The 20,072-nt window shown below is 44.1% G+C and overlaps 3 protein-coding genes and 1 long non-coding RNA gene across 4 annotated transcripts; 1 reads left to right on the top strand and 3 right to left on the bottom strand.

The window, feature by feature from the left end:
• Positions 1 to 6,194: 6,194 nt before the first annotated feature.
• purbb (purine-rich element binding protein Bb) lies at positions 6,195 to 8,903 on the bottom strand. The gene has a single exon (XM_071351150.1). It carries the CDS (start codon positions 8,886 to 8,888, stop codon positions 7,821 to 7,823), a length of 1,068 nt encoding a protein of 355 aa, XP_071207251.1. The 5' UTR covers positions 8,889 to 8,903; the 3' UTR covers positions 6,195 to 7,820.
• Positions 8,904 to 11,066: 2,163 nt separating this feature from the next.
• Positions 11,067 to 11,939, bottom strand: LOC139544523 (uncharacterized). The gene is made up of 2 exons (XR_011668887.1): positions 11,855 to 11,939; positions 11,067 to 11,596 (listed from the first exon to the last, which is right to left on the bottom strand). It is a non-coding gene; the product is annotated as an uncharacterized lncRNA (long non-coding RNA).
• Positions 11,896 to 14,926, top strand: h2az2b (H2A.Z variant histone 2b). The gene is made up of 5 exons (XM_071351709.1): positions 11,896 to 12,113; positions 12,984 to 13,061; positions 13,225 to 13,338; positions 13,480 to 13,609; positions 13,762 to 14,926. The coding sequence occupies exons 1-5, from the start codon at positions 12,111 to 12,113 to the stop codon at positions 13,821 to 13,823; spliced, it is 387 nt and encodes a 128-aa protein (XP_071207810.1). The 5' UTR covers positions 11,896 to 12,110; the 3' UTR covers positions 13,824 to 14,926.
• Positions 14,927 to 15,689: 763 nt separating this feature from the next.
• LOC139543445 (homeobox protein vex1-like) lies at positions 15,690 to 17,872 on the bottom strand. Its single transcript, XM_071349546.1, has 3 exons — positions 17,644 to 17,872; positions 17,031 to 17,311; positions 15,690 to 16,063 (listed from the first exon to the last, which is right to left on the bottom strand). Exons 1-3 carry the CDS (start codon positions 17,870 to 17,872, stop codon positions 15,704 to 15,706), a joined length of 870 nt encoding a protein of 289 aa, XP_071205647.1. The 3' UTR covers positions 15,690 to 15,703.
• Between the last annotated feature and the right edge of the window lie 2,200 nt (positions 17,873 to 20,072).

Genomic DNA, 20,072 nt, shown 5'->3' on the forward strand with positions numbered 1-20,072 from the left:
GTCTGTTCACACTGCTATGCTTTATCTTGGCCAGGTCGCAGTTGCAAATGAGAACTTGTTCTCAACTAGCCTACCTGGCTAAAGGTAAAATAAAATAAAAATAAAAAAAATAAAAAAAATGATGTCATACAGTCACACATGGGTCCAAGCCAAGGTGTTTTACAGGCTTCCTCAATTGCTCAAGTGTTGAATCCACACACACACACTTAGCGTGATGGCAGAGAGCTGCTGGGAGCATGTGGAATAATCTCAGCTTGATCTGGCACAGAGCCCAGTGTGATATGACATGGCTCATAGTCTCACTACTTCCACTTCCCTCCCTCTCTCTCTCTTTCTCTCACACATCTCCTGTGCTTGAAGAAGAGAAGGTTTGTCTGTGTGACGTTGGGGGGAGGATTTGAGGTCAGCGTGAGGCTGTCTGTAAGGAAAGGATCAGTCAGGACAGAAATACTAGTAGGACAGTAGGACTGTAGGATGACGTTGCCTCTAGACACTGATTTAAGGTCAGTATTGCGTTTCCCCCCATAATTATTAAGGTCAGGATTTGGGGAGGGTAAGCAGATTCTAGATCTGTGCCCAGGGGATGACTTATAATGCAAAAATGACCATAGATTTGTTTATAAGAGTAAACCCATCGTTCTCCCATCTAAGAGAAATAGGAAGTCAAATTTGTCATCAGGAGGAATCTGATGGGTGGAGAGTCCAGCAGGAAATGTTCTCATTTGCCCTTCCCTCTGTGTGTGAAAGCTGCTTCCTGTCGATCTGTCCACACACTGACATGGGGTTTAGAGCTAACCTCCCTCTCATGCCCCCTCCTCATCCCCCACCCTGTGTCGCTTGCTAAAAAGGGCATTTGCCAGCTTTTTGTCTGCAACTATGCCTATGTGTGTTTGTGGCGGGTGACATCATCGATGCTGCGTCGTATGGTTGTGTCAGGAGCTCTGGGTAAAACTCTAGTCTAAGGAGTAACAGAGATATTACTGATCTATGTGCAGTTCTATCTATCTGATCTATGTGCAACCAGGGCAAGGTGACCGGAAGCATGACCGAATACAAACAGTGTAGCTATTCTCTCCGCAAGGCAATCAAACAGGCCAAGTCTCAGTACAGAGACAAAATCGAGTCGAAATTCAACAGCTCAGACACAAGAGGTATGTGGCAGGGTCTACAGTCAATCACGGATTACAAAAAGAAAACCAGCCCCGTCGAGGACCAGGATGTCTTGCTCCCAGACAGGCTAAACAACTTTTTTGCCCGCTTTGAGGACAATACAGTGCCACTGATACGGCCCCCTACCAAAACCTGCGGGCTCTCCTTCACTGCAGCCGAGGTGAGTAAAACATTTAAACGTGTTAACCCTCGCAAGGCTGCAGGCCCAGACGGCATTCCCAGCCGCGTCCTCAGAGCATGCGCAGACCAGCTGGCTGGTGTGTTTACGGACATATTCAATCAATCCTTATCCCAGTCTGCTGTTCCCACATGCTTCAAGAGGGCCACCATTGTTCCTGTTCCCAAGAAAGCTAAGGTAACTGAGCTAAACGACTACCGCCCCGTAGCACTCACTTCCGTCATCATGAAGTGCTTTGAGAGACTAGTCAAGGACCATATCACCTCCACCCTACCGGACACCCTAGACCCACTCCAATTTGCTTACCGACCCAATAGGTCCACAGACGACGCAATCGCAACCACACTGCACACTGCCCTAACCCATCTGGACAAGAGGAATACCCATGTGAGAATGCTGTTCATCGATTACAGCTCAGCATTTAACACCATAGTACCCTCCAAACTCGTCATCAAGCTCGAGACCCTGGGTCTCGACCCCGCCCTGTGCAACTGGGTCCTGGACTTCCTGACGGGCCGCCCCCAGGTGGTGAGGGTAGGTAACAACATCTCCACCCCGCTGATCCTCAACACTGGGGCCCCACAAGGGTGCGTTCTGAGCCCTCTCCTGTACTCCCTGTTCACCCACGACTGCGTGGCCATGCACGCCTCCAACTCAATCATCAAGTTTGCGGATGACACTACAGTGGTAGGCTTGATCACCAACAACGACGAGACGGCCTACAGGGAGGAGGTGAGGGCCCTCGGAGTGTGGTGTCAGGAAAATAACCTCATACTCAACGTCAACAAAACAAAGGAGATGATTGTGGACTTCAGGAAACAGCAGAGGGAGCACCCCCCTATCCACATCGACGGGTCAGTAGTGGAGAAGGTGGAAAGTTTTAAGTTCCTCGGTGTACACATCACGGACAAACTGAACTGGTCCACCCACACAGACAGCGTTGTGAAGAAGGCGCAGCAGCGCCTCTTCAACCTCAGGAGGCTGAAGAAATTCGGCTTGTCACCAAAAGCACTCACAAACTTCTACAGATGCACAATCGAGAGCATCCTGTCGGGCTGTATCACCGCCTGGTACGGCAACTGCTCCGCCCACAACCGTAAGGCTCTCCAGAGGGTAGTGAGGTCTGCAGAACGCATCACCAGGGGCAAACTACCTGCCCTCCAGGACACCTACACCACCCGATGTCACAGGAAGGCCATAAAGATCATCAAGGACAACAACCACCCAAGCCACTGCCTGTTCACCCCGCTATCATCCAGAAGGCGAGGTCAGTACAGGTGCATCAAAGCAGGGACCGAGAGACTGAAAAACAGCTTCTATCTCAAGGCCATCAGACTGTTAAACAGCCACCACTAACATTTAGCGGCCGCTGCCAACATACTGACTCAACTCCAGCCACTTTAAAAATGGGAATTGATGGAAATTATGTAAAAATGTACCACTAGCCACTTTAAGCAATGCCACTTAATACAATGTTTACATACCCTACATTACCCATCTCATATGTATATATACTGTACTCTATATCATCTACTGCATCTTGCCATCTTTATGCAATACATGTACCACTAGCCACTTTAAACTATGCCACTTTATGTTTACATACCCTACAGTACTCATCTCATATGTATATACCGTACTCTATACCATCTACTGCATCTGCCATGCCGTTCTGTACCACCACTCATCCATATATCTTTATGTACATATTCTTTATCCCTTACACTTGTGTGTGTGTGTAAGGTAGTAGTGTGGAATTGTTAGGTTAGATTACTGTTGGTTATTACTGCACTGTCGGAACTAGAAGCACAAGCATTTCGCTACACTCGCATTAACATCTGCTAACCATGTGTATGTGACTAATAAAATTTGATTTGATTTGATTTGAGTTCAGACGTAAAACTGACCGTATAACAGTGTCAATGGGGAAATGTATCTGGCTCCATATCAAAGCTTGCACAGCCTGAAGGAATAACAGAGTAAACCCATACTGCACTGCAGGAAGCTGGTAGTAGAACACGTTATCAACCTCGAGGGGGGAAATGGATTTTCCAGAATCATCCACAACCCTTTTACTAACCCTCAACACACACTCATTGTCTAAACCTAAGATCTTAACGTGTGTCAGGTGGTGCACACACACTCTCAAAGCATCACAGGATAGGGTGGTGTAGTCATGCTGTGTGTTCCTCCGCTCCACAGGCCACTCTCTCTCTCTCTCTCTCTCTCTCTCTCTCTCTCCCTCACATGCCAGTTAACTTCTCTGCTCTGCCTCACAAAAACAGTTTGCCAGAAGACATGAGAAGAAGGAGGAGAGAGAGGAAGAGGAGGGGAGAAGGAGGAAAGAGAGGAAGAGGAGGGGAGAAGAGGGAGGAGAGAGAGGAAGAGGAGGGGAAAGAGGAAGAGGAAGGGAAAAGAGGGAGAAGAGAGAGGAAGAGGAGGGGAGAAGAGGGAGGAGAGTGAGGAAGAGGGGAGAAGAGAGGAAGAGGAGGGGGAAGAGGGAGGAGAGAGAGTTAGAGGAAGCGAGAAGAGGGAGGAGAGAGGAAGAAGAGGGGAGAGAGGAAGAGGAGGGGAGAGAGGAAGAGGAGGGGAGAAGAGGGAGGAGAGAGAGGGAGAGGAGGGGAGAAGAGGGAGGAGAGAGTGGGAGAGGAGGGGAGAGAGGAAGGAGAGCGATGGAGAGGAGGGGAAAGAGAAAGGAGAGAGAGGGAGAGAAGGGGAGAGAGGGAGAGGAGGGGAGTGTGTGTGTGTGTGAGAGAGAGAGAGAGAGAGAGAGAGAGAGAGAGAGAGAGAGAGAGAGAGAGAGAGAGAGAGAGAGAGAGAGAGAGAGAGAGAGAGAGAGAGAGAGAGAGAGCTGTGTCACGCTTTCAGTTGATTCACTGGCCAAACCCTGCCTCCTCCTGGAGACACACAATGACTGCTAAAACGACACACACACACACACCACCAATTCCGTCAGTGACTCACCAACTGCTACACAACCAGCACACACATCACAGCCCACCACAGCACTAACAGCCGGTAGAGCAGGCAGGCAGAATGGTTGACTATGTTGAACCTCTCTCCTCTAACCATCACATCACAGCTGCTTAGACCAGACAGAAAGATTGGTAGTATAAATAACGTGTCTGCTAGGATGATCCGGGTGTGTGTGTGTGTGTGTGTGTGTGTGTGTGTGTGTGTGTGTGTGTGTGTGTGTGTGTGTGTGTGTGTGTGTGTGTGTGTGTGTGTGTGTGTGTAATATCTGAGACACTGAGCATCTGTGCTAGTCCAGTCCGGCCAGGACTCTGGATGTGCAGTCTGTCATCTGTCTGTAATTGGGTTTGTGCACTGCGTGTGAACAGGCTTTAACACTATCAAACCCTGAGTGTGAGAATGTGAGTACATGTGTGTATATGAGCATGCGTGTGTGTGTGTGGCACTCAGGATCTAATGGCACAGCTGACTCCTAGACACGACAGGAGGAATGTTACTCTGTCCAGGCCTCCAACATTAAAATAGCACCCTCTGCCCTGTCAGCTCACACACACACACACACACACACACACACACACACACACACACACACACACACACACACACACACACACACACACACACGGCTGTCCTCACTCCATATTTACAGAAAGAAAGAAAGAAAGGGATAGAGAGCGGGAGAGAGAAAGAGAGAGAGTAAAGAGGAGGTAGAAAGAGGGCGAGAGACCTGATAGGCCTAGAGAACAGAGGAAGAGACCACTGCAGGGGAGGAGGAGTCAGGTTACGCCTACAGTAGTCTTCCTGCTGCTTCGCATGACAGAGCTCACCCTCCCCTCTCAGCCGACAAGGCACGTGCTTTCACCAAGTCACATATGTAGGTAGATGTTACCCCTAACCTCAGATATAGGGGCAGATCTTTTTTCAACCCCCAAGATGGTTAAGGTTGGGATTGGGGGTAATCTGCGAGACATATGGTTAAGGACAACTTCTTTGGTACCTCAAACATGTTACTCCTAGTTTAATTTGGTCTGATGGAGACACTTGTTCCAGATAAACAGATTATACAAATCAACAGATATTTTGCTGTTGATAATGAACCGATCATCTGTGCAGACATATTATAAGACGAGTCTGAGTATCTCAAACACACTCATTTATTTGAACAGTTGTGACAAATGTGTAGATCAAAACCAGAAAGATATGCCTTCTAGCTCCTATTTCTTCTGTATGCTTGAGACATTTACCTTGTGTTGTTTTGAGGTAAATGTTTAGGCCAGATATGCTGTTTTCCTAAGTAAAGAGCTACTTTATTGACTGATGAAGAGAGGAGGGTCTTGATATGTTGCAACAGCAGAGCACACGTTTACGACAGCTGCCGTGTCACTGAGATTCAGGGCTCACTGAGAATTGAGCCCTGAATGTCCGTCAGTGCTTTGAGTTTGCCTTCTCATGTAGTTATAGCACACTATTTAGTAGTCGTTTTCAATTACAAAAACACTGAATTGCCTTGATGGCACTGGCAACAAAGTTAAATGGCATAAGTTAAACAGAAAGCAACTTCAAGCTTGGAGTTGAGAATGTGTAATATGAAGGCTCCTAGACATTGACGATGCGTTGGGTAGTTTTCCCCCAACTCAGATCAACTGCCTGTGACTGGTTCTACATGTTTATTTGGGAACAACTACAAGCAACAGAGAATAGCTGGGACTATAATTATTTTCACTGGTTGTAGTAGGACCTTTAAAACTCATACAACCTAAGAAGAGAAAGTTAAAATGGAGAACTATGAAGTACCTTTCAGCAGCTGCTGGTTGTTAGAGTGAGGAGGGGAGAGGGGGAGAAAGGGATTTTCTGAAGTAACAATCACAGTATCTTTTGCATTTATATTCTTTTTAATCACAGAAGTGTTATTTCTTTCACTCTCTGGGAGAAACCCAACAAATGAAAATGAAAGTGAAAATAAAGAAAAAACTAAAAGAAAACATCATGGACTATTTAGTCACATCCCAGCTATGTTTCATGAAATACTTAGGCTATATAATTCATATACATTTTTCCTTTTCTTTTTAAGGTATTTAAAAAATATTGTATGCTGGTTTGTTCAGTATCTTCTCTTTTATACGTATAATCTTCTTTCAATATAGTTCTCTTTCGAAATAAAAAGGAAACCATCCATCCATACTTTACTGTCCAGTGGCGTAGTGTGATGTTAGTGGTGTGGCGGTGCTGAGGCCTGGGCTCTGAGACAGAGTGTGTGTGGTCTCTCCTGGCAGGGCCTGAGCAGAGGAGCTGGTGGTATGTTATCATTGATGCCCCACACAGCCTGGCTGGCTGGGTGACAGTAGTAGTAGCTGCTCCGGGTTTCACCCAGTGATCACTTGCAATGGCCTGCTCACAAGGCTCCCGCAGTGTGTTGGTGTGTGTGTGTGTGTGTGGATAAGTGGGGGTCCCATCCGTGTGTCAACGCTGAGAGGGCAGGCTCCCACGGCACTCATACAGCAGGAAGATACTGTCCTTCCTGGTTGCCGATTGGTTAACAGGCCTGCCAATCTATTGACACCAGGCCACATTGCGTGAGGACTGAGGAGACACACTGCTCCACTCTTACAGAGACTTACAGATTACTTTCAAACCCATTAAGTCAGAGGAAACAGACTTTGTAAATATTGCCTGGCATTTATATGTAAAAAAACAAAAACCACTCCTCCGTGTTTAGGTCTATTTGTTTGGAGAGTGACGTGATACGGCGAGCTAACTACTTTAGCACACGGCTCCAATTTAGTCTGAGGCCTTTAGATAGGCCTGCAGATATAGTTCTCTCAGTAACGTTTCTCATCATAATTGTCTGTTAAGGGGTGTTATACAGCTATCTCTATCAGTTAACACACTAAATATAAACCTCCACGAAATGATAGCAGGCAGCATTCTAGACATTCCTTCCTACTACTTTCACTAACTTGTAAGGATCCCACACATACTGCCCACATAGGAGACCTAGAATGGGAATACAATGGATGCTGGTTATCTCCTTACACGGAGAAATGGAAATAGCTAAATTAATGGGGTCAAGGTACACTCCTTACTCTTTTAAATATATATCTATATTTGAAAGGAAACATTTATTATAAAGACTTCATTGGCTTCTTAAATTGTTATGAAAACCAAGTTGCTGGTTTTAGGTATATTTCTTTTTCTACAAAACACAATTGCAATCTTTTTTAAATCCATGAGAAAAGTCTCATTTACACACTACTATTCTAGTCCCATAACTGTAACTTTTTGTTTTACTTCACACCCCATCTAACCCTCATAAACAAACTCCAGGTGTTAAATACATCAATAGTTCCCCTGTCAAATTTACTTTTTAACGCCACGATATTTTCTAGTATTAAAGTTCGATTCGTCATGCACTTAAATCTGTCATTTCTGCATTTTTCTGCCACATATCCTATTGCTGATCTTACTGTGTGAACTGAACTATATAAGCAGTTTCAACTACTCAGTCGTCATCCAACTCCTCTCCCTCCGACTCCTCTCTTCTCTCATAAACTTTATCCCGCTGTCGCTCCTGGATCTCTTTCATCTCCTCCGCATAGCGGCTGAAAGCTCCTCCGAACTTCCCCCACGCTTTGAACGGGATGGTGATAGAGTTCCTGTAGCTCGGTTTGACCTCGCTCACTCGCAGGAACACGCCGTATTTGTTGGACCCGACGTCGAAAAAGAACCGTTTAGAGTCCACCATGATGGATGTGCCCTCGGGAAGCTCCCCATAGGCCCCAGCTGCCGTTCCACCCGCCAACTCCTCGTCGTCTCCACCGTAATCATCTATATGCTTGGCAAGGGCGTCTCTAAACTCTATTAAGCCTTGGGCCGGAAGGGCTATGGTCTGCCCGGCCTGCATGCCTCCTCCCGGCCCCCCTACTCCGAACCCGGGCCCTCGGTTTACGGTCTGTCGGATCCGCAGGAACCTCCCCCGCTGGTTCTCCTTCAGATCGAGGTAGTATTTACGGTTCTCACGGACCAAGAACTCGCTCTTCAGGGCTCGCCTGGGCCCGCCATCCTCTCCGACCGAGGACTGGGCGATCTGCTCCGGGCTGCTAGGCCCCAGTTGGGCGTAGTGCTCTATGAAATCCCCCAGGTAGTCGCGAAACTCCGCCGCAACTGACATGGACAGGGTCAGGCGACTTTTGGAGCCCCCAGCCCCGACCTCGGCGATTTTGATGAACCTGCCCTTGTTGTTTTGCTTGACGTCCAGGTAGAAGCGCTTGTTCTGAATATCCAGTCGCTTGGACGCCAGCTCCTGGGTCTCCTGCTCTCTCTGGGAGTGCTGGAACCCGCTTCCACCTCCTCCACCTCCTCCTCCTCCGCTGCTGCCACCGCCGCGCTCGCTCCCACTGTCACCATCCGCCATCTTCAGCACCGCCAGCCAGCTTCTCCCTCTCCTGCGTATCTCCCTCTCGGCTTGCACACCCCCTTCATGGTCATCACCAAAACCCGCCCCAAGCGCTCCCGCATTGGCCTTGGGTCTGCCAATCACTCCAGGTTCAACGAATTCTCTTTCCCTCATTGGTCGATTTCCGCTGTCAATCACGCTTACATCTTAACCTTGTAACATTTAATTGGTTCAGATGTAGGTTCTGTTGACGTAATTCTCGTTGAGCTTTTACCCTACTGGACACCGGGATCACGACCACACCACCGTCCAATCAACGGGCCAACATTTTTACAACCATTTTTACTATGAAGTTCCAATAAATTGTAGCTGATCCTTTTCTGTGCAGTTGCTATGGCATTTAAGGCAAAACTGTGCAAACGTGAAATTCTAGACTGGTGGAATACTACAGACAAAAGCAGTAATAAAAGCAATTCCATATCAATTGTTACACTTATACTATACAGTGACAGTCATTTGACAATGTCACAAAAGACCAGCCATTTACACTGAGATTAATACATTTTACCTTGTACATTTTCATAAACCTAGGCATTGGTACAAAAAATATTTAACCATGTAACTGCTAATATTTTCCCTGTCATCCAGATATGAATGTTGCTATTAATTCCACCACAGTGGTGCCCATATTATTTTTATTTTATTTGTCATTTAGCAGACGCTTTTATCCAGAGCAATTAGGGTTAAGTGCCTTGCTCAATGTCGCAACGGCAGATGTTTTCACCTAGTCGGATCAGGGATTCGAACAAGCAACCTTTTGGTTACTGGCCCAACTCTCTTAACCACTAGACTACCTGCCACCAATGACACCAATCAAACAATCGACCCATGATCAGTCAGCTAGTACTGTAGCAAATTCAGAGGGGTTGTACACTGGACTTGAAAATGGGTCTCTGATTCAGAGGCAAGCACCAAAGATCACTACACTATGTATCCCTCCTCCACTATCTCACTTCTGACACCAGTGTAGGGTATTCAGTGGTGGATTGGTTAAGACTCGAACCCAGTGCCCAGTTTTTCAAAACATTTAATTCAGATAAAAACATGAGTTCAATTCTGTTCCTCCCTCAGATGTGATCCCTCGTTGTTTTTTTAATGTAGTTTAAAAGACAAAAACAGAATCAAACCATAACATATCACATCATATGCTACAACAAAGATCATGTTAAATGATCCCATGCAATTTGGTCTAAATATTTTCTAAAAGGAAGGGGGAACAAAATTGAATGGGGTAACTGGGTTGAGACAACAAAGCGTAATTTTGATCTGGATTTTTTTTTTAACTGGGCCCAGGTCACTCTGGTTCCAAAACAAGCACGCTACAGTATATTGATAATGTGGCAAAGAGGCCCTCTTTACATTGACCTCATATACACTGAGTGTACAAATTATTAGGAACATTAGGAACCGCTATGTCCATGACATAAACTGACCAGGTGAATGCAGGTGAAAAATGTGATCCCTTATTGATGTCACTTGTTAAATCCACTTAATTCAGTGTAAATGTAAGGGAAGAGATAGGTTAAAGAAGGATGTTTAAGCCTTGAGACAATTGAGCGTGAAAATGTATGCATGCCATTCAGAGGGTTAATAGTCAAGACAAAAGATTTAAGTGCCTTTGAACAGGGTATGGTAGTAGGTGCTAGGCGCACCGGTTTGAGTGTTAAGAACTGTGCAACGCTGCTGGGTTTTTCACACTCAACAGCTTCCTGTGTGTATCAAGAATGGTCCAACACCTAAAGGACATCCAGCCAACTTGACACAACTGTGTGAAGCATTGAAGTCACCTTGTAGAATCCATGCCCAATGAATTGAGGCTGTTCTGAGGGCAAAAGGGGGTGCAACTCAATATTAGGAAGGTGTTCCTAATGTTTTGTACACTCAGTGTACATCCAGCAGGCAGGCAACACCCATACCGATGTTTTATCCCATTATATTTCACCTTTTATCACGTAAGTCAAGGGTACAAATTACACATTGAATATTGGGGTGCCCAACATATTCTTGACAGTGACACTTATGGGGGTGCTCAAACCACATTGATATTTAATCTCCTATGTAGGTGCCCTGATTTGTAATGCCCATCAGTCCAGTCCAGTTCCAAACACAGCAGCACTGGCAGCAGAGGGGACTCACTCCACCACTAAGGAGGCCTGACTGGGATGGGCTTCTCTCACAAGGAAGATGGGTGAGCCAGAGGGCATAACGCTACATAAAGTTCAGATAGTAGAATACAGACATGCTTCTCTCTGTCAATTAGATAAGATTAGAGTAAATACTTATTAAAACCACAGTCTAGGCTTTACATTACATGTTTTATTTACTTCTTTGTAAAACAATGTTTAACCTAAATCCTAACAAGACAATATCAATACAAACATTGGTCGAATATACTAAATTTATATTTTAACATTTTGTAAATTTGCATCCTTTTGAATGCACCCCAGGAGGAAGGGCAGCAGCCAACACAGTGCCTAGCCTGCTCACCTACTACATAGGTTGCAAACATCAATGTCCACTGGTACAGGGTTTTGAATCTACTGGCAGATAACATTGGTCAAATATTGTAAAGCAGGCTAGGTTAGTTGAGGGGCACATCACTTACTAGTTTGGAGTTTGCACTTTTGGGGCATTTTTATTGCTTCGATTGTGCCAGCCAAACTAAATCACAGCACTCATGCATTTTACCCGGGTCTGGCAGCATCAACGTTGATCAAGTGAGAGATGGTGAACAGAGTGACATGGGATTCAGGTACGTCAGAGTTATTGGTAGTGTGGTGGATGAGAGGAGTTTTTCTAATACAATGTAACGCTCTGAGCACCTGGAAAAGCACAATATAAATCCCATCATTATTCATTTATTAAAAAACCTAAGTACAAATGTAGCTACTCATTCGTTCTATCTGAATGATCATTCTGAATTTCACCGGAAAAAAAGATTAAACAATGAGACAGTCATTATTTCTAAAATTCATATATCAACTCAATTACATGGATTATGTAGTTTAAATTTGTTAATGTCACAGAATTTTGGGTATTTCATCTTAATCTGCATGTAGGACCTACTTGTGTGACCGTACCTTCAGTGAATTATAAATGCGGTAGTATTTCTCTGGTGTTTCTCCTATCCAAAAACGTCCAATACAGTTGCAGGAATGAGTAAACACTGTACAAACACGATTGCAATTGGTTGAAGAGACCGTTCGAACCAGCAAGCAGAAAAGCTATTGGTTGGCTCTGGAAGCTCGAGGAATCCTCATTCATCCGCTTGGCGTTGCTTCGTGGTTTATTGTTTCTCTCCGTTTCGATATAGACCAGGGAAAAGTCACCGGCGACATGGTAACGAGTTTTTGATTATTTTATGCACATTCTGTGTGTGCACTCTGTATTATAGGACATACTATAGTAATTTTGATTAAATGTAAATGATATGCTAAACGGGCTAGTAGCATTCACGAATTCAAGCTTGCGTGCAAAATAACGCTAGGACGTCGTCGACTGACACTCGAAAGCTAGCTAACGAAAGAGCGCCATCTACATTTAGCTAGTACGCCATCTGTTTTACAACCGACTCGCTTCTCATACTTATTTCAACCATATCTTAACTATATCTAATATCTGGCTACGTTACCCCCCGCCTCTTTCTGATTCTTATTATGTTAATATTCCAAGATATTTGCAAAGTTTGGGTTGTGTATTGAATTAACGTTACGGTAGCAAGTTTCCACCGAGCTAGCTAGCTAAACCAGGTTAGCACTAATCCGCCTAGCGAGCACAGATATACTACTGGCAAGCATCCAAGAAAACCTGTGCTAACTTTAACTAGCTACAAGCATACCAATATTTTACAGTTTTAGATAGATATTGTAAAACCATTCTTACTGGGTATTTATGCATATTTAGATTTTTTTGTTTGCAACATTTGAATGAATCATCTTCAATAAATCAAATGACACTTAGGTAAACTATATACCGGAAATTGTCCATTATTTTCCATTTGGCGGGATAAGTGTGATTTGTAATGACAGGTTGCATGTGCATTCTTCGATTTGCTTGAAGTTGTAAACAAAAATAACATTAAGAAAATGCTAGTGTAGTAATAATTTATTTGTACACCAACGCTACATTGAGTCTTTTTCACCCAAAAACATTTTATCAAGTTGATGTATCATAAGTCATTTCACTGAATTTCTGTTTGTCCCCTTCCAGGCAGGAGGAAAAGCTGGAAAGGACAGTGGTAAAGCTAAGGCAAAGGCTGTTTCTCGCTCCCAGAGGGCTGGACTCCAGGCGTGTACCCACTCTTTCCCCTAGTTTTCTGTGGTCACGTATGAACCTCAGTCTCTTTTCCCGGGTTTTCCCTGTTGAATTAGTCACAAGTGAATCCTACATAACAGATAGGCATCTTCTGCCTAGAGGGTTTCTCATTGTGTGTATGTTTCTCCTTGTGTAGTTCCCGGTGGGTCGTATCCACAGACACCTGAAAACCAGGACCACCAGCCATGGCAGAGTGGGAGCCACCGCAGCCGTCTACAGCGCCGCCATCTTGGAGTACCTTACCGCTGAAGTGAGATGCTTTTATTTAACCCCCCCCCCCCCCAAAAAGGAGACTCATTGAGGACTCTGACGAAGGTCAATAGAGCAGGCTTTTTCTCCAACACTTCCCTAACGCACACTTACTGAACATATTTTTGTGTTTCCCTTTCAGGTGTTGGAGTTGGCAGGGAACGCCTCCAAGGATCTGAAGGTGAAGCGTATCACTCCACGTCACTTACAGCTGGCCATCCGCGGAGATGAGGAATTGGACTCGCTCATCAAGGCTACCATCGCTGGAGGAGGTGAGTTGTAAACTAATGAATTGGGTTTATGTATTGTTCTTCCAGGAACTCAAGCACTTTATATTACATGGGGTAGGGCAAACTCATCTCTTCACCTACCAATGTGTATCACTAGCACCCATTCGTAATGTCCCTTTTTCTCCCTCCTGCAGGTGTGATCCCTCACATCCACAAGTCTCTGATTGGAAAGAAGGGCCAACAGAAGACTGCATAGAGGAGTGACCTCCCACATCACCAGGAAGGAATGGGCAGCCATGTTCATTTTATTTCTCATATTTTGGGGGGGGGGGGGGGATTTTGTAACCATAGTTGTAGTCTCTCGAGGGAGATGTGTAGTCTTTGAGGTATGTGTTGATTTGTACTGTTTTAAAGGGGTGTGTTTTAGGGTAGGGTTTTTTGCAGACAAGAAACTTGTGCAATAACCACATTTCCATCCAGTTTTTATGCGAGTAAAGTCATAGTGTATAAAAAGAAAAAAAACAGCTGTGATGGAAACAGGAATTTTCGGTACAATTTTATAAATGCCAACGGACAATTTGTTTGTTCGACATGGTGCGATCTTTTTGTGTTGGTAAAATGTATGATGCGAGAAATGCCAGTGAAAACTCCTTTATGCACAAATATCGATAAGAAGAAACGATGCATTTTATTAGGCTACAGATGAAATTTTATGATGAACTTCACAGGGTGGTGAAAGTGTATGGTGATGAGCTTGATGCTCCTTTCCAATAACCACAGAGTAGGCATATTTGCTAGTTAATGCAACAATTTTTGTGACAACTACCGGTAGAGTTGAAAATGCGATGGAAACACATACATGGAACTTTAGATTTTTTATTTGGTACATGAAAATGTAAGCAAAAAAGTATATTTTGTGGGCACTGTTATCACACAGATTTCTATCTGTAAAAAGTCAGTTTGGTGGAAATGCCACTGATGGAAAATTTTGCATATTTTCATTATGTACATTTTTGAGTATTCTCATGAAAATCTGTTGCCAATTGGATGGAAACCTAGCTACTGACCAACAAATGCTGAAGTTCTTGTCATGTTCTGAAAAACTTTGAGTTGATTGGATTTTGCTACAAACTTGTTTTATACCTACAAAAGATAAAGTCTTAAAAAAAAAAAAACTACCTGTGTGTATTATTCATATTTTAGCCAGAATATGATTAATGGTTTTCTATGTAGCTTTGACCTCGCTTACCTTTAGAGATATAGTAGTTTAGTTATTATTTAATTTTATTCAGTGGAGAATGAAGGTTGGTCGGCACTCATGAATTTGAGGTGGGGGGGGAAATAAAACACTAAAGTTTAGTGAGACGTTTGTTCTGAGAAATCAATTTTAAATTTTTCACGACACATGAGTGTGGACCTTCTCTCTTAAATGTAAGCTTAATTTTATCAGGGAGTCATACTGAGACCACAATCTCTTACAGATGAGCCTTGATTACAGAAAATGCACATCAAAATATAAAAACTAAATGCAAGCAGAAAGAAAAGATGTGAGTTAGCTGGTGCATACTGAGTCACATCCACACAGCATGACAACTTCTCTGTTAGGCAGTAGGTGGCCCTCAACCACTTGTAAACTGGTCAGAGATATTGAGGTGTTTGAAATCATCAGACATTCTATCACAGTACAACAAAATCCAGTCTATATTCAGTCATTATGTTTGTATTTTTCACGATACTTCCAAATATATAAATCAAGTGGAGGAAAAGATATTATCTTGATTATAATGCAATTGAAGAACAAAAAAACTGTATATTTCTCACTTCTTTAGAACACTTATACAGCAGCCACATAGATTCATTAAAAGTGAATATACTTGAATATAACTTACAGTATGACAATACAAAAGAAAGCAGGAACACATTCATTATTGCACTCTACCCTGAGTGGAAAACGTAACAATTTCACCACTCCTTTAATTAAGTAGCTTTTTCAGTTGTCAATACATTAGAATAGTATAGAAGCTGGTGAAGAGGTAGTGGGATACATCTCAATAGTCTAAAGTAGCTTCTACCCTCATCTCACTTCCTTTAAATCACTTCAGACTATTGAGAACCACCCTATTTCATCCAAAAGTTCTAACACAGGTGAGAGTGAGACTGGTAGGCCCCCATCAGTGGGTTAGACCCGGGAGTGGGCATCACCAGACCGGGGAGGCTGGCGTATTGGTATAAAGAGTGCATGGGGGTGGCAGGGAGGCTGGGCAGTGCTGGACCGGCCACGGAGGAGCTGTAGTGGGGGTGGAGGTATGGGGTGGAAGTGCCCCCCTCAGCTCCTGCGTGATGGGGATGGTAGGTGGGGTTGTGGCCAGGGCGGTAGGCCTGTAGCTCGGTGTAGTGCAGCAGGTGAGAGGTTACTTTAGCTTGGCAGGCTTGGGCCAGAACATCCTGGACCATCCTCTTCATTCTCATACGCCTGTTCTGGAACCAGTTTCGGATCTGAGGAGAAACAAAGAGAGAAGAGTTAGTTCAGGGATTGATGGGCAACTTTGATGGGGCCACAAAATCTGAACTCATTATTAAGGGCCGCGGGTCTGCATACGCACATCTATACCCACACACATGCAGTCCTAGCCTTTTGGGGGACCTAAGTGAAAGTGCTGTAGACCGCTGCACCACTCGGGAGGCCCCAAAATGTTACACTTTTAAAGCAGGTTTGCTGCAATTCTACACATTTTGCCATGGGGCAGAGAGAAATGTTTGCAGTTTTAAATATATCTGAGTGGGCGTAACTAACAAAATTACCCATGGTTTGGCGGGTAATTTGACAATTTTTCAACCTTTATTTAACTAGGCAAGTCAGTTAAGAACTAATTCTTATTTTCAATTATGGCCTAAGAACAGTGTGAGTGTGTTCAGAGGTAGAATGACAGATTAATTAAATTATGTAAAAATGTACCACCAGCCACTTTAAACAATGCCACCTAATATAATGTTTACATACCCTACATTACACATCTCTTATGTATATGTATATACTGTACTCTATATCATCTACTGCATCTTGCCATCTTATGTAATACATGGACCACTAGCCACTTTAAACTATGCCACTTTATGTTTACATACCCTACAGTACTCATCTCATAGGTATATACCGTACTCTATACCATCTACTGCACCTTGCCTATGCCGTCTGTACCATCACTCATTCATATATCTTTATGTACATATTCTTTATCCCTTTACACTTGCGTGTATAAGGTAGTAGTTGCGGAATTGTTAGGTTAGATTACTTGTTGTTATTACTGCATTGTCGGAACTAGAAGCACAAGCATTTCGCTACACTCGCATTAACATCTGCTAACCATGTGTATGTGACTAATAAATTTGATTTGATTTGAGATTACTACCTTGTCAGCTGAGGGATTCGATCTTGCAAGCTTTCGGGGGGGGGGGGGCCTACCTGTTTGTCTGTAAGGTTGAGTCTCTTGCAGAGCTCGGCCTTGTCCTGAGTGCCCAGGTAGGCGTTTCTCTTGAAGGCCTTCTCCAGACTGTTTATCTGCTCCACTTTGTAGGCTGTACGTGGCCGCCTCCCCGTAGAAAGAGAGAGAGAGATGGGAGACAAGGAGGGAGAGGTGAAGGTGCCGTCCGGGGGGGTGGTGGGGGAGAGGGATCGCCCGCCTTCGCTCTCGTACCCTGACGTTTCCTCCTCTGTTCTACTGATGAAGCCAGTCTCAGCCACTTCTGAGGAGAGAGGGAGTAGAAATGGAGAGAAGTTAGATTTCAAATCCATCATTATGTCACATCATAGTGGTTCCCAAAACGGTTGTGTGCTCTGAACCTTTCAAACAAATTCATGTCTCTGAGGTGCGTCCAAACTATGGAGCTTTCAGCACTTTAAGAGCCAAATCAGATGTAGCTATTGCTTATGAATTCTCTATCTCTGAGTCAATTAATTCCTCCAATACATAGCTTAAAACACACCCCAAAACAACAAGACACTATTTAAATTAATGTATGTTCCCCATCTAAGCTCAGATCCTGATGTGAGTTCATTTGAGGGAGAGTGAACCTACCTTGGTGGTTGTGGTGGAGGGGGCTACTCCTCTTGGTATATGTGCCCATCTCAGGGCCTGCCAGGCAGGGATAACTGCATGGGTTGAGCCCCTGTCCTCTCCTTGCCTGGTTCTCCTGATTCTCGGGTCTCGGTCGGCAGTAGAACCCAGGCAGGCTCTCAGGTTGGGTCACAGAGGTGCTGTTGGGTCCAACAGAGGTCCAGGAAGAGGGGAGAGGCGAGGGTCTCATGCTTCCTAATGCCTGGCTACTTTGGGCAAGCCACTCGATGGAGAAATGTCCCCTCATGGTTGGACGATGAAGATATCCAACAAAATAAATCAAAATCCAGCAAAAGCTCTGTTGTTTGGGTGGAAAAACTTGTCCTTTTGGAGGAATATAATCTAATGTTATCCTTTGGGTTCCAGAAATGCAAACAACCTTTTCTCAAAGCTGGGTAAATCCAGTGAAGACTGTGTGTTCTCTCTCAGCGGGTCAGTGTCCTGGTAAATGGAGTAATGATCTGAGTCTCAGGAGTAGAGTCAGTATTTATCCAGGGAATTCCTCATTTACAACTCACTCAGCTAAGGATCAAAGAACATCCTCCCCTTCCTCCTTCAGTTTTCACAACTGCAGTAATTAAGACATCTCAATCAACCTGAATGAGATGAGGCTATTACCCGCTGGCTCCAGTGAGTCTGGAAAGGTTACCCCCCCCATCCCATTCATACTGTCCTCACTTCCCCTCCCAATACAGCCCTATGAGTGTGTGTGAGAGCAAGGGCTCATTATTTCATTTTTATTTTATTTAACTAGGCAAGTCAGTTAAGAACAAATTATTATTTACAATGATAGCCTACCCCTGCCAAACCCTACCCTAACCCAGATGACGCTGGGCCAATTGTGCGCCACCCTATGGGACTCCCGATCACGGCCGGTTGTGATACAGCCCGGGATTGAACCAGGGTCTATAGTGACACCTGTAGCACTGAGATGCAGTGGCTTAGACTGCTGCGCCATTCGGGAGCTAAATCATCCTGTACATGTATTCTTAAATAACATATTGTATTCTTATCAGGATAGCTCACCCAAATAACAAAATTACGCATTGGTTTCCTTAACCTGTAAGCAGGGAAACTAAACCAAAGCATGGATTGATGTCATATCTCTCCATTAAGCAGAATAAGAAAAATATATTTTTTTGTAATTTTGGTGAACTATTCCTTTAACACTGAAGCGTTTCCTCCTGCTCCTCGGCTCCACCCATGGAATACAAATAGAATGTTTCACTATATTTATTAATATGATTAACTGATCCAATAACACCCATCATTGTATATCTCATCATATGAAATTACAACTTCATACATTCCATGATCTGCTGATGCTACAGTATAGGCCTACTGGCAAGTCATTCAACCTTTGAATATGTCTTTAACCCGTTGAATGGTGACCAGGCTTGATTGATTGGCTCAACATAATGAAATAATGACTTATTTTCCTGATCCCGAAAGACATTGTTGTCTAATAATGTTCAGTCTCATTGGGTCTCGTCTCCACTGGTGAGCGAGAGGACTGACAGCTCTGATTTAAGAATTGGGTTGTTGTTTGGTTTGTTTGCGCAAAAATTTATTGAACCCCTCGGTCTATTGTGTGTAGTATTTAGGATTTCTAAAGTGTTAAACTGGTCATTTCGCCAAAAGCGTAGAATTATAAAATTGGCCTTCAATCAACCACATCACTGTTTTACATTTATGGAAACTATTTAGTTTCCCATTGGAGTTCTGAGAAGCTACCGAATGTGATTTATTCTCTGAAGACGGTCGCCTCGAGACGTCTATGTCATTCGGGTTTGTGAGTATCAAAGATCCGCATCCACTGAAGGGACCGGTCTCCGTTTGCGCGCAGAGACAGCCGTCTGGAGGCGGAGAAGTGGAGAGTGCGCGCAGCAGCCCTCGGATCCATTCCACCCTCCGGTCCGAAAAACAGACCGTCATTATTTTATCAATGGGTCAGTTTGTGATTAAGCCGATTTTGGATTATTATCTGTGTATTGTTATTTTATTGCTATTGCTGCATTGTTGGAGCAAGAAACATGCGCATTTCACTGCAATAACATCTGCAATAACATCTGCAAAACTGTGTATGCGACCAATAAACTTTGATTAGATTAGATTTAATCCCTAACACAATGTATCCCTCGCTCAGCCACTCTGCATATTATCCACATCATACCATCCCCTCTCTCAGCCTCAGCCCTCTCTTCCTCCCCCTCCCTGCCTTCGGAGACACAGTTCTGGAGAGTGGAGGAGATAGGCTATTTCACAACTTTGGTCTTTTAGAAAAGACAGGAACGTTTAGTCTGTTATCGGCCATAAAGGCGACCGATTAACGATCAGGGGATCAAGTCATTGTGACATTGAAAGGGAGGGAGACAATGGGTTAAATGAGG

The sequence above is a fragment of the Salvelinus alpinus genome, chromosome 18 (assembly GCF_045679555.1).
Source record: "Salvelinus alpinus chromosome 18, SLU_Salpinus.1, whole genome shotgun sequence".
NCBI classification, from domain to species: domain Eukaryota; kingdom Metazoa; phylum Chordata; class Actinopteri; order Salmoniformes; family Salmonidae; genus Salvelinus; species Salvelinus alpinus.